Below are 13,873 nucleotides of genomic sequence, written 5' to 3' on the forward strand. Positions count from 1 at the left end.
TATTGGAGAAAATTGATGAAGTCCTATTTGATGACCCAGTGATTACTAGAGAGAACCTTTTTAATTAAATCCATAAATAATCAAATCCACAAATGTCAAAAACACAAGTGTGGAGAAACGACTATCTTGTAATTGTGTACTCAGCAATGAAGGGGTACTGGAGACCTTCTGGGGGGACAAATTGTGTTTACCTCATCACTAGCCCAACCCAGAAGGATTGCAGTTTTCAGCCATATCCTTCCCACCCCCCACTACACACACACACACACACACACACACACACATCTAGCCATACATAATAAAAATACAGAACAGCCCTGGTGTTGATGCATAAGGGGGGGGGGGGGATTGGCTCCACACCTGCCATGGCTACCTACCCCAGTGTACAGTCCCAAATTACGAACATGATAGCTTATATAGGTTTCTTCTTAAGTTGAATTTCTATGCCAGTCATAACAGGTACATTTTTGAAGTGTAAGTGCAGCCATAGGGAAGGGTTAACACCTCTATGGAGTTTGTTTTGCTATCTCTGCCCCTGTTCAGAAGATATCACCACACTTTCTGTTAATGTGCTAATTGGATTTAGAAAAATGTGGCTTATTGTGAAAACAAGGATTGGTGAGAAAGCTTCAGTGGAGACACATTTTCCCTATGATAACTCTTTTGGAAGTGAATTTCTCTTCTAAATAGATTTTTCTCGCTTCTTATTTATTTATTTATTTATTTATTTATTTAAAACATTTATATTCCGCCCTTCTCACCCTGGAGGAGACTCAGGGCGGAGCACAGCATATATACGGCAAACATTTAATGCTGGGACAAGAATTAATAAACACATACATAAACATTAAAAACAAAACAAAAAAACATTTATTCCAATATTAAAATACACTATTTAAAACCATCTTGGTCTTCTTAACTATGAGTTGTTTGTAGGTCAGATGTTTGTAACTTGGGTACCACTGGTACTGAAATAGAGAGCTGATGCCTTTCTGTTACTCAAATATCACTATGCCTTCCAATGCCAAGATGCTACTTCACACATTAGGAAACTACTGTGGAAGATAACTGCAGATCAGTGGATCCTAGACTACTGTGATGTCATGTGCATTGAATTAAGGAGTTCACAATCTTCATATAAGTGCCCCCTTCTGTGCATGTTAAAATCAATTTATTTGTATGTTTCCTCCTATTTTTCTGTGTAGGACGAGTCTGAAGATGAGAAAATTGCTTGCTAATTAATGTGATGTTTAGTATTCACCATTATGTTATCTTGGGCCATTTTTGTTCCATTCTTTTGATTAAAATTCTTGCAGGGAACCAATTTCAAGGAAATTTAATAGATTGCCTGGAACCATGTTCCTTGTAATTTTATGGGATATTGATAATCAACTGGTATTGAATAGCTATTGATGGTGTTAATTGCATCATGATGGCTCCCCTTTCCTTAGTAGGGTGATCCCAGGAACAAAAAGTTCCTTCCATTGACTTGACTTAACCCATTCAGTTTTGATCCTCTTGCTGACTTGATCCTCACTGCTATTTGGTTTTCCCTTTTCTGTTTTTGGATATTCATTTCCTTATTAATCTTTTGAGTTTCAAGCTGGTATGTCACATCCCAGAACTTGTCTGTCCATGGCAGGATCCATTTCCAAGGTAGAACATGACCTTTGGACTTTTGAATCAAGCCAGATGTGTTTGCCACATCGCCAACCACAGTGCATTTTTTCAAGAATGACAATGTTTTACATTCCTTTGTACAATACATTTGTGTTACCATCTCTCCACTGTCCCTTTTGTAACCTTAGCAACATCTTTGGAAAACAATGAATGAATTTTATTATGGTCACAGACCAGAAATCAGAGGGTTTTAAAAAATGTTAACACCAGAAGTTCAAAACATTAAAAGCAGAAAGTCCAGGGTATCACAACCTCCAAGATGCTGGAAACAAGATGGAAAAGACTGCCTTTACCTCTGTTTGTGTTATCTGCCCTCGTTAACTGCATAATTGGCATTGAATGTTTGCCATATGTGTGTTCTGTAAGCCGCTCTGAATCCTCTTTGGGGTGAGAAGGGTGGGGTAGAAATACTGTAAATAAATAAATAGATTAAATTGGAAGATTGTACAACACACAAAGTTCTTTTTCTTATCTGAATCCCAAAATATTCTCTTCTTGGCAGGTGTTAGTTTTGGAAAGTTCTAGTAGTTACATAAATTAGGTATGCTTTTATAGTTGTATGTTATTTGAACCACAAAATCTCCTACTGGGCCTAACTTGATACGCATGGCTATTGTGACTAACTTAAAGTGTTGGTGGTGGTGTTTGGGGGATTGAGAGGAGAGAGGATGGTGATAATCCACCCACATCCAGGCAGCCATATCTGATTGACTCACACACCCATCATGACCAACTTAAAATACTTGGGGGGGGGGGTGATAGAAGATGATGGGAGTTGCAGTCCACCCATATCCAGAGAGCTGTGTAAATCTCACAGATGATGGATCTGGACCAAGCTTGGCACAAATATTCACCATGACCAACTTAAAATACTGGTAGGCTAAGGTGCATTGGTAGAGAGTGATTGGAATTGTAGTCCATTCACATTTAGAAAGCCGTGTAATTCTCGTCCATGCCTGAGAACATGACTCTCCTCCCAACCAGTCAGATGATGCCGTCTACTTGCCAGATGAATCTTCCAACATTCTTGCCCCTTTCCTAGGCAGACTGGAATTGATGGGAAGTGCAGCCCAAGAAAAAGGCTGAGCCATATAAAAGGTTAGGAGAACAACCTTGTGTTGCAGATGGCCAGAACCACATGTGAGAGGACAGTAGAGCCACTAAAGGGTGGCCATGGAGACCTGTATCACCAGGATGTGGCCAGTACCTTAAGGACAGAGAAACCACTGCTTTATGTGTCAGTGTGGTAAATTGCTTTGTAGTTCACTGTGGTGATAGACCTATCCCTAAAAATGTAAAATTAACAATTAATTTTACTAATAAATAGCAATACAAAATGCAAACCCATGCAATCCTGGGTACGTATGCTAGCTGTAAAGAAAAGAAGGTCAGATTAAGTGATTGTATCACCTGTAGGAAAGGACAACTAAATGTTTAACTATTAATCTAGCAGGTAAGCCTTCAATATTCCTGAATAATTGACAAGTTTTTGTGAAATGGCAGAATTCAAGGGGTCGACAGGGATAAAAACCTTTACTTTCATTCAAGTAAATAAGACATGCACTTAATCTTTTGCCACTTCACTCCGTATTTTGACAGAATTTCTATAAATGTTGTTAGGCCATAAACAATGTAAGTCTGTTCCACTTGCTCGGTAGTTTTAGGGATTAGCAAGCATGTAAATGATGTAATGAAGTGTTTGACTGAGTTTACTTGCTACTATAAATGTAGTAGTAATTTCCTGCTCCTTTTACACTTAAAAAAATTATGAGATGTCAAAAGTAGGGAATATATTGTTATCAGTAAAATTAATGCTTCCATTTAGGTCATATTGACCTAAATGGAATGATTTTGAGAAACCTGGTTCATTTAAGCTCCGAATAGCAGTAGTAGTTACATATATCTATGTTGCTTTGGAGTTTACAGTGCTTTGCCAGTGTGTTTGTGGAAAGTTTGAAGTTAAGGAAGCAAAACCTCTAGTAATGATTCTCCTTGTTTCAGTGTGAAATGGGATCTCAATGGATACTGAGATTTGGATCCAGGATTCCCCCATGGATGCCAAAATCCATGAATGCTCAAGTCCCATTATATATAATTAAGTAGTGAAATGATATCTAATATAAAATAATAAAACCAAGGGTTTTGGAAGGGAGGGAATACTTTCAAGCCTTGGATGGCTGGATCCGTGGGTACAGAATCCATGACTCAAATGGTTGAGTGTATATCAGTCATGGGGAATGTGTGGCCTTCCATGGGTCTATAATCTATTCCAACTATACATTCTCTACTCTAGTATATAGAATAGCAGAATCTGCCAGTTACCAGGGATCTTTGTGATGATGATTGTATCAGTCAGTTGGATCTTCTGCATCACAATTGTATGCACCTGTTTAGTCCTATTTATAACCTGCCCAAGCTGTAAAATTCAAAGACATGTCAAACAGAATTGATAATAGAACCCAGGATATTTGATCACAGCCATCTGCCTTCATTAGTGTACCAAGAGTGACATTACCCTTGAATTGTCTTTTCAAAGGCAAAATGGAGTTTACTTACTGGAAGCGAAATCTCCCAAGTGTCACTGTTTGTGCATATGGCATCAATCTATGCATCATCTTTTGTGCCATATGTCTTCATTCCTATCTTTACACGTTTTTCAACTTAAGTTGATTAATCTTCAAAATGTATATCAAATCTGCTCTTCATGAGTCTCGACATGATCCATTCCATAGTGCCAAATTATAACTATTATCAACTAGATTAGCAGAGGAAAGTCCAGTGATCTGGTGACTAGATCATTCCAGCTTCTCTTTTTCATCTATATTGAGAACCTTTTTTGGGGGGGGGGGCGGGGGGGGATTATGAAACTTAAGACAAAGAGGTGGGGATATGAGATTGTACCTTCTTGCCTCACCGTATGACTAGGAGATATTTGCATAAATTAATCCCATGAACCCAGACTTTAAAAATGTATATACAATCCCTAATGAAGTTTGTTTTACTATCCTTTGCCCATAATCCTCACATGATAAATAGAGGAGTGGCTTTTGCCTTTGAACCATTTTAACTGACAACAGAAGTAGCATCTGAGACTATTTGACCCTAACATAATCACTTTTCTTCTTCTCTGAGATTATTGACAGTGTTGCTTGATGAAGAAGCCAGCAAAACATGGATTTTGCATTTCACTGTATTTTGTGCCTTTCAGTTGGTCCAGTACATGTATCACTGTTTTGTGAATTTTATTATATTTCTCTTGGATTACCTGTTTTCAATGTGCTGAGTTTTGTTGGTATAATTGTATACAATATGATTCTGTATCTGTGGGGGGAAATGGGAGATCATGGGTTTTGTGAACTCTATTAAAATGAATGACTTCTTCCAGGAGTTACTATAGAGTCACCTCAGAGGACCTAGAAAATTGCTAGGTCATACAGATCAACTTTGTGGGGAAACTCCAGCAGAAGCATCACATAAAATCACCTGAAGAACCTTGAAAATTCCTAGAGGAGAGCATGTTTTGTCAGTGGTGGTGGGGGGAGTATTTAGTCAGATACCAATTGTACAAGTTCTCCCACTTAAAAAGATGAGAGAGTCCTGTAATTGACCTCAACTATGAGAGACAAAATGAGCAAACACATCCAGAAAATCACATTGTCTGATTTTTATCGAATTTACAGTATTTTCCGGCATATAAGACGACCCCCAACTTTTCCAGTTAAAATATAGCGTTTGGGACATAGTCTCCATACAAGACTACCCTTCTTCCAACGCACACCAAACAAAATTTTTAAAGGCATCAGATTTGATTTCAATATGGTAATTTTCCTATTACTGTACCTCCTTCTCTGAGTCTCGGATCTCACACATGCGCACCTTCATTGCTTCACTCGTCCTCAGGAGCAAGATCTGAGAGGCAGAGGAGGAGGTATGGTAATAGGATACAAAGGCGGGCTAGACAGGTAAAAGAGGCGTGTTTTTCTGGGCCCAGAGCCACTCTATCTCTTTTTTCCATACCCCGGGCACCCCATACGCCTGCAGCTTGCTCTGCCCTTCACTTACACCTTTCTGGTGAGGCGCTCCTTCACCTCACCATTGGGACCGCATTGAGTCCATAAATCCTGATGAATGGATTTTCTTCTACCGTATTTGTATAGCATCGCCCTTAATGCTTTCATACAGTCGCTGCATACGGCAGGGACACATCCAATGCCATTTTGAGCTCCCCCCACCATATGCAGCAACCACAGAATCCCCAATTCGGATTGGAAGTTTCAGCACCTGCTCTATAAGATGACTCCCGGAGTATAAGATGACCCCCCGGAGTATAAGATGACTCCCGCGTACAAGACAACCCCTGACTTATGAGAAGATTTTATTGGGTTAAAAAGTTTTCTTATATGCCAGAAAATATGGTATTTGCAAATTATGGTAGAAAATAAGTATTTGGTCACCTACAAACAAGCAAGATTTCTGGGTCTCACATACTATATTTATGTTTTCAGGCTTCTCTGTCCTCCACTAATTCCCTGTAGTAATGGCACCTATTTGAACTTGTTCTCAGTATAAAAGACACCTGTCCACAACCTCAAGCAGTCACTCTCCAAACTCCACTATGGTGAAAGCCAAAGAGCTTCCGAAGGACACCAGAAACAAAATTGTCACCCTGCACCAGACTGGGAAGACTGAATCTGCAATAGGCAAGCAGCTTGGTGTGAAGAAATCAATTGTGGGAGTAACAATTAGAAAATGGAAGAGATACAAAACCACTGATAATCTCCCTCGATCTGTGGCTCCGAGCAAGATCTCACCCCATGGGGTCAAAATGATCACAAGAACGGTGAGCAAAAAATCCCAGAACCACACGGGGGAACCTAGTGCATGACCTGCAGAGGGCTGGGACCAACATAATAAAGGCTACCATCAGTAACACACTACGCCCCCAGTGACTCAGATCCTGCAGTGCCAGACGTGTCCCCCTACTTAAGCCAGTACATGTCTGGGGCTGACTGAAGTTTGCTAGAGAGCATTTGGATTATCCAGAAGAGTATTGGGAGAATATCATATGGTCAGATGAAACCAAAGTAGAACTGTTTGGCAGAAACACAACTCGTCGTGTTTGGCGGAGAAAGAATGCTGAGTTGCATCCAAAGAACACCATTCCTACTGTGGAGCATGGGGGTGGCAACATCATGCCTTGGGGCTGTTTCTCTACAAAAGGACTAGGGCAACTGATCCGTATACATAAAAAAATTAATGGGGCCATGTATCATGAGATTTTGAGAGCAAACCTCCTTCCATCAGCAAGGGCACTGAAGATGAATCATGGCTGAGTCTTTCAGCATGACAGTGATCCCAAGCACACTGCCAGGGCATTTCAAGGTCCTGGAGTGGCCTAGCCAGTCTCCAGATCTCAACTCTATAGAAAACCTTTGGAGGGACTTGAAAGTCCATGTTGCCCAGCGACAGCCTCAAAACATCACTGTTCTTGAGGAGATCTCCATGGAAGAATGGGCCAACATACCAGCAACAGTGTATGCCAACATTGTGAGAACTTACAGAAAATGTGTGACCTCTGTCATTGTCAATAAAGGATATATAACAAAGTATTGAGATGAACTTTTGTTATGGACCAAATACTTATTTTCCACCATAATTTGCAAATATTTTTTTTAAAAAATCAGACTGTGATTTTCTGGATGTGTTTTCTCATGTTGTCTCTCATAGTTGAGGTCTACCTATGATGTCAATTACAGGCCTCTCTCATCTATTTAAGTGGGAGAACTTGTACAATTGGTATCTGACTAAATACCCCCCCCCCCCCACACACACACACACACACACCGTACATGTTCTGTGGCACCTGTAGTCCAAAGGCCATATTATATTTATGTTTTCAGTAAAAAAATTCAATTATGTCCTCATGTCTAGAAATAGATTTACCAATTCTTTCTCTTCTGTTGGAAACTAGACTATGGTAGGGAGAGAAGAATATATCTTTGTCTTCTCTCTTTCACCAGCACCTTTGTTTTAGTGAAAGCAAAAGGTATCATTGGACAAAAGGCAATAAGCACTCCGCTTGTTAGCCATCTCCCTCCCTTGCTCTCTCCCTTTCTCCCTCTCTTTCCAAACTAACTTCCAGGGATGAGCCCAAACACTGAAAGCTAGTCCCAAGGATCATCCCTGGCTCAAATTAAGCCCTGCAAAAGAGAATTATATTTTGATATGTGTGGCGATTTTCCTGTCGAAAGCTGGCAATCAAAGTTGTTTTCTCACTAAAAAAGCAGCCTGGGTTTTTCTCTCCTGATCAGAAAAGCTTTTACTTCATCTGTTTCTTCTCCAGTGATTATGCTTCTCTTTTCTGTTGCTCCTTTCCAACCTCAAATGGGCACTGCTATACCTCTCACTGATGTTTATGTCTTGAATAATTTTAAGCACTTTTATGTTGCAAGCAAGGCAATGCTCAAAACCCATTTCAGCAGTTGCTAATTTGGCAATAATGGTAGTCTCCACAATGGCAATTAATGAACAAAGGAACATTGCACTTTGTGACCTAGCAACCAGGTTTCCCTTTAAACTGATTTCTCCCTCTCTCCCTTTTTCTTTCTTCTTTTTTGCACACTACATGTCAAAATCCCCAGAGAACAGCAGTGCTAAATTGCTTTGTATGTGGCTGATCTTTCACCATTTGGTGGCAATGCTTATTTCTCTCTTTCTCTCCCTCTCTTCCCCCATACCCCTCTCGTATTGGGTTTCATTTGTCACTTTCTTTTGTTTTGATTTGATATAATTTCTCATTAGTGTATTATTTCTTCACGTTTAGCAGTACCAAAGAGACCAAACAGTTATCTCTCTCTCTTAAGGCTGCCAAGTATCTTACAGAATAGTAATCATTATAGCATTTTGAATGTCTTTAATGTGTTTTGAAGAGCTTCGTTATACCATTGTTTTTGTTCATCATCCTCCCTCAAAATTACATAAACTCCTGTTTTACATGTGTAACTATGCACTTTACTTTATGCTTTGTACATCTGTATCTAGCTCTTGTTCTTGCATATTTTGCACACCATGAAGAGCTTTTCTAAATAGCCATTCATAAATAGTCATTGCAGTAGCAATAGATGCCTGCAGAATTTATTTCTGCTCTAAATTCATGCAGCTGGACACTGTATACACACACACACACACACACACACACATCTATATATATATATATACATACACACTAGCCATCCCCTGCCATGCGTTGCTGTAGTCCAGTTTGTGTATATGTGTTTTCTGTGTATATATATATGTGGTTTTGTGCATGTGTTGTAATGTAAAAATTTCTGGCTTTTAAGTCCCTTCTGCTGTGTTTTCAGTGTCACTCATTGGCCTAATAAGTGTATTGTGTCCAAATTTGGTGTCAATTTGTCCAGTGGTTTTTGAGTTATGTTAATCCCACAAACTAACATTACATTTACATTTACATACACACACACACACACATACGCACACACACTGGCCATTCCCTGCCATGTGTTACTGTAGCCCATTCTGTGTATATGTGTTTTGTGTGTATATATGTGTGTATATATGTATATATGTCTAGCAACAAAGATCTGCATAGTTAAAGCTATGGGTATTTCCCATAGTAACCTATGGATGTGAGAGCTGGACCATAGGGAAGGCTGAGAGAAGGAAGATAGATGCTTTTGAACTGTGATGTTGGAGGAAAGTTCTGAAAGTGCCTTGGACCGCCAGAAGATCCAACCAGTCCATACTTCAGGAAATAAAGCCTGACTGCTCATTGGAGGGAAGGATATTAGAGGCAAAGATGAAGTACTTTGGTCACATAACGAGAAGACAGGAAAGCTTAGAGAAGACAATGATGCTGGGGAAAATGGAAGGAAAAAGGAAGATGGGCTGACCAAGAGCAAAATGGATGGATGGTATCCTCGAAGTGACTGGCTTGACCTTGAAGGAGCTGGGGGTGGCCAAGGCTGACAGTGAGCTCTGGGGTGGGCTGGTCCATGAAGTCCATGTGGTTTAGTGCATGCGTTGTAATGTATTTTTTTTTTTTGCTTTTAAGTCTCTTCTACTGTGTTTTTCAGTGTTTTAATTAGTGATGGTCACTCATTGGCCTGATAGGTGTATTGTATCCAATTCGCCCAGTGGTTTTTGAGTTATGTTAATCCCACAAACAAACATTACATTTTTATTTATATAGATACACACACATACACCTGATGTCTCAATATTAAGGAAACAACCACAAAAAGCACATGCACAAAAGAGGGGAGGCTAAAAAGGAGAGACAATTTTAATTCTTTCAAAGCTGTACCATAACTTACAGTAAAATGTGTATTATTTACCATCATTCTAGAAATATTTTTATCTACTTTAAAGAGGTTGTGGTGCTACTTTGGCAACGTTCCACTATGTTTGACAAACATTGCCTGGAGCAAGTTATTGAGGACTTTGCAAAGAAAACATTGCTCTTGGGGAATAACATGACATGGCAGTGCCCTTTGCTCATTTTTAAAATTCCATGTATGTAAACACTGACCTGTTTCGGGGAAATACCATTTTAAGCTAGAATATTGGGGGAAAATAAATTATTTCATGGGAAAATAATAATATCATTCCATTTCCTTTTCTCCTTAAAAATCTGAACAGTAAAAAGACCCACATATATATTGCAATGTAATTTAGGGTTTCTCTGGCTTTAGTAGATCAGTGGCTTCCTTTGCAAAACCAATATTCTTTAAAAAAAATCCCATGTCAGTAGTGAAATTATATTGGAATCCTGATGGAATTGCTTCTTTTAGCCCACAGTATTTTGCATTCCCTAAACCCTCAGAATAGCAGTACTATTTTTGAGAACCATATGCTTCCAGGCTTTGTGCTTTATGCTTTCTGTACCTGAAAGATTTGCAAATCATATTTATTACACATAAAAGCTCTGGTTAAGTTTGGAGAATTACAGATGACTTCCAGTTGTGCAACTGCAGGTTCCAACATTTTATAGGTGTACCATAAGTGGAACTCTTCTTTAAAACATGTGCATGTTTGTAGTTTTATTGCTACTTTGCGTAGTTTAATATTTTCTCTCTCCCATTCTTTTCATTCAGAACCTCCTGGCAGGGATGTTGGTCCAACTCTGGGTTTGAAGAAATCAAGTTCCTTAGAGAGTCTCCAGACAGCTGTTGCCGAAGTGAAAAAGAATGAGCTTCCTTTCTATAGGCCCAGGCCTCACATGGTCCGTGGTAGAGGGTGCAATGAGAGTTTCAGAGCTGCCATTGACAAATCCTATGATGGACCGGAAGATTTTCCAGAAGGTGTGTGCCTCAACATTTTTCTTCCCCTTTTTTCAAAACAGGCTTCCTAAACATGGTGCCATTCAGTTGTTGTGGACTACAACTTCTGACATCTCCAGTCAGTTTGACATAGGGAAGGAGGACATTAGACTTTTCAGTGGTGATTTGAATCTAGAACTTACTCTGTTGAATTCTAGTGATGAGAATCATTTTCAGCATCCATGAAGGCATGACTAGACTTTAAATGTAGTTCTAAAGCCAGTGGTTAGTCCCAACAGGATGAAATCCAAACAGGTTATAGCTCAGTATGGCTATAGATACTGCTCACTTCCCACTGCTCACTGGCAAATATGAAATACTTTGTCCACATAATGAGAAGACAGGAGACTTTAGAAAACATAATTATGCTGGGGGAAATGGAAGGAAAAAGAAAGAGTTGTGACTAAGGGCAAGATGGATGGATGTTATCCTTGAAGTGACTGGCTTGACCTTGAAAGATCTGGGGGTGGTGACGACCGACAGGGAGCTCTGGCATGGACTGGTCCATGAGATCACAAAGAGTCATAAACGACTGAATGAATAAACAACGAATGGCTATGAATAATGATCCACTGCATGGATTAACTGTAATCACAATTCAGTAGTTTTTGGAAATAGCTACTTAGACCACTTCTACACAGTCCTAAAACCTGAGAGAAACTGGTATTTAAAATGCCGGTTTCACTCAGGTTTGCAGCCGAACTGCCAGCCGGAACCCCACCATTTTGGTGGAGTGGCTAGATGTAATCTTGGGTCCATCTGAGATTGACCCAGAGGTATTGCTCCCAGCCCCCTATTTACCCCTATAACCTATAAAAATAAGTTTTCTACTAGAGACCTCCAAATGGAGGCAAGCCTCTACAATAGGTTTAGTGGTAAATGAGGGACAGGGAGGGGAGGGTGGCACTGCCATCCTGCCCCCTGGCCTACCGGAGCCCAAGGAGACAGAATGGCCATGTGGATTGACTCTCGGTTCACGAATAGCAATCCCCACAGTCCATCCCCAGATGCCCCCTACCTGGGCGTACTTTTCCCAGGTATTTTTTAACCCAGAGCAATCCTGAATATCCAGGTTTACTTTGGATTAAAATGGATTAGCCTGATTCGTGTCAGGTTAATCTGTTTCCCAGCTCACATTAAAGGGCTGTGTAGATGGGGCCTTAGATGTGCCCTTAGAATATTTGGATTTGATAGTAGTGATACAGATATAATCACAAAATATGTGCTCATAAATTTGAAATCCACTTATGACCTCTTAGTTCTTTGACTGACATAACCTTTGAATCTATGTATCTCAGGGACCAATGTATATATTTTATTTTAAATTCTACTATCACCAACTGTATTATTTTTCCAAATCTGGAAAATAAGAACCAGTAACGTGACCTTTATAATTGGCAAAAGAGTCCTGTTGGAATTAATCGCGTAAGTTATATAGTCTCTGCTAAATTAAATGTTAAATAAAAGTTAAATAAAAGTGAATTATAAGGCACCATGGATGCCTACCATACTTGTAATTTTAATTTTTACATGTTTATCATAAATGCCCTGGGTCTGTATTTATTCATTTTCTTTCCCTTTCTGCAGATGGCATGTCAGATAAGAGCTCTCTCTCTGGTCAGGAAGTACAAAATTTTCATGCCAGTTCTGAATTAGAAGATGTGGAAGGCAAGGCAAAAAAACACAAGAAGACCAAAGATAAATTCAAAATTAAAGAAAAGAATAAAAAATTGAATATGAAGAACAAATCTAAAGTGAAGGAGAAGGACAAGAAAGAAGAAAACGAAGACCCAGAGAGAAAAACAAAAAAGAAAGGCTTGGGTGCCATGTTGAGGTAAAAAATCAAGTTATATTTTTAAGTTCTTGCTTTTATTTTCCTATCAGTGGTGTGTTAAATTGAAATTTATTAATGGATGTGATGAGAGGGTGCGCAACGGGTTTGCATCTAAAAAATACAGGTCAGTGTGTGTCAGGTAAGAGAGCACTTTACTCTTCTCTTTCAAGTTGCTACTGGTTGAGAAAATGCTTTGCCTGAGACCTCTTGTCCAAGGGTTCAATTCTTTTATACTTAGACTGATATGTGAAATGGAGATCAGCTACTAATAAAAGGGAAATGTGAAGTAGATAAACCAAATAGTAAAAGTGAAGGTTTGGCTGGACTGGTTACCCAAATGAGTAAACTCTCACAGATGAGAGCAGTTACTGTTTACGTCAACTGTTTGGACTTTACTCTGGAAGATGTGCCATATCATGAAAATGTATTACTTTAGCCTTAAATTTTGTCAGGAGCAATATGAGACTTTTTTTAAAAAATTAAAAGCCATTATAAAATTCATGCTGTGACAACTGTGAAAAATTTATGCACTGTGTGTTTTTATATAGCAGAGCAGGAACTTTAATCTCATGACAACCCCAACCATTGCAATTTGGGTCAGTGTGAAGACAGTAATCCGTTTGTCACTTCCTTAATGCTTAAGTATGTTTAACGTGGTGCTTGCTCATCCAAAAGGGTGTTATAGGAAAGCATATTCTTGAGTTTTCTGGATTGGATGATGGGTATTAAGTTCTTAATTTGTGGCCTGGTTAGTATAGTTATCTGACCCGAAATCATCTCAGTCAGTGTATTTTTTCGCTGCAGAGCCAAAGCTTTGGCTTTACTTTTAAATTAAGTTAAATAAAATCTGAACCTTTTAAATCACCAGGAGAATATGACATATGTCATGGTGTGCCGTTACTCTGAGGCCTCATCCCAGAGCAGTTGTTAGAGGAATGGTGTATAATAAATGTAATGTGGCTGTGGCCCTGTTATTACCTTTTCCAGATAGTGGTTGTAAAATTCCTGGGTTTACCCTTCA

At 39.3% G+C, this 13,873-nt stretch overlaps 1 protein-coding gene across 1 annotated transcript in view; it reads left to right on the plus strand.

Moving 5' to 3' along the window:
- Nucleotides 1–13,873, plus strand: part of PARD3B (par-3 family cell polarity regulator beta) — a 656,620-nt gene that overhangs the window by 333,374 nt on the left and 309,373 nt on the right. The window contains exons 17-18 of the mRNA XM_060782892.2: nt 10,794–11,000; nt 12,606–12,852. Of these exons, the coding sequence (XP_060638875.2) occupies nt 10,794–11,000; nt 12,606–12,852 (454 nt within the window). The remainder of the gene's footprint in view (nt 1–10,793; nt 11,001–12,605; nt 12,853–13,873) is intronic.

This window comes from Anolis sagrei, chromosome 1 (genome assembly GCF_037176765.1).
Source record: "Anolis sagrei isolate rAnoSag1 chromosome 1, rAnoSag1.mat, whole genome shotgun sequence".
Taxonomy (NCBI): Eukaryota; Metazoa; Chordata; class Lepidosauria; order Squamata; family Dactyloidae; genus Anolis; species Anolis sagrei.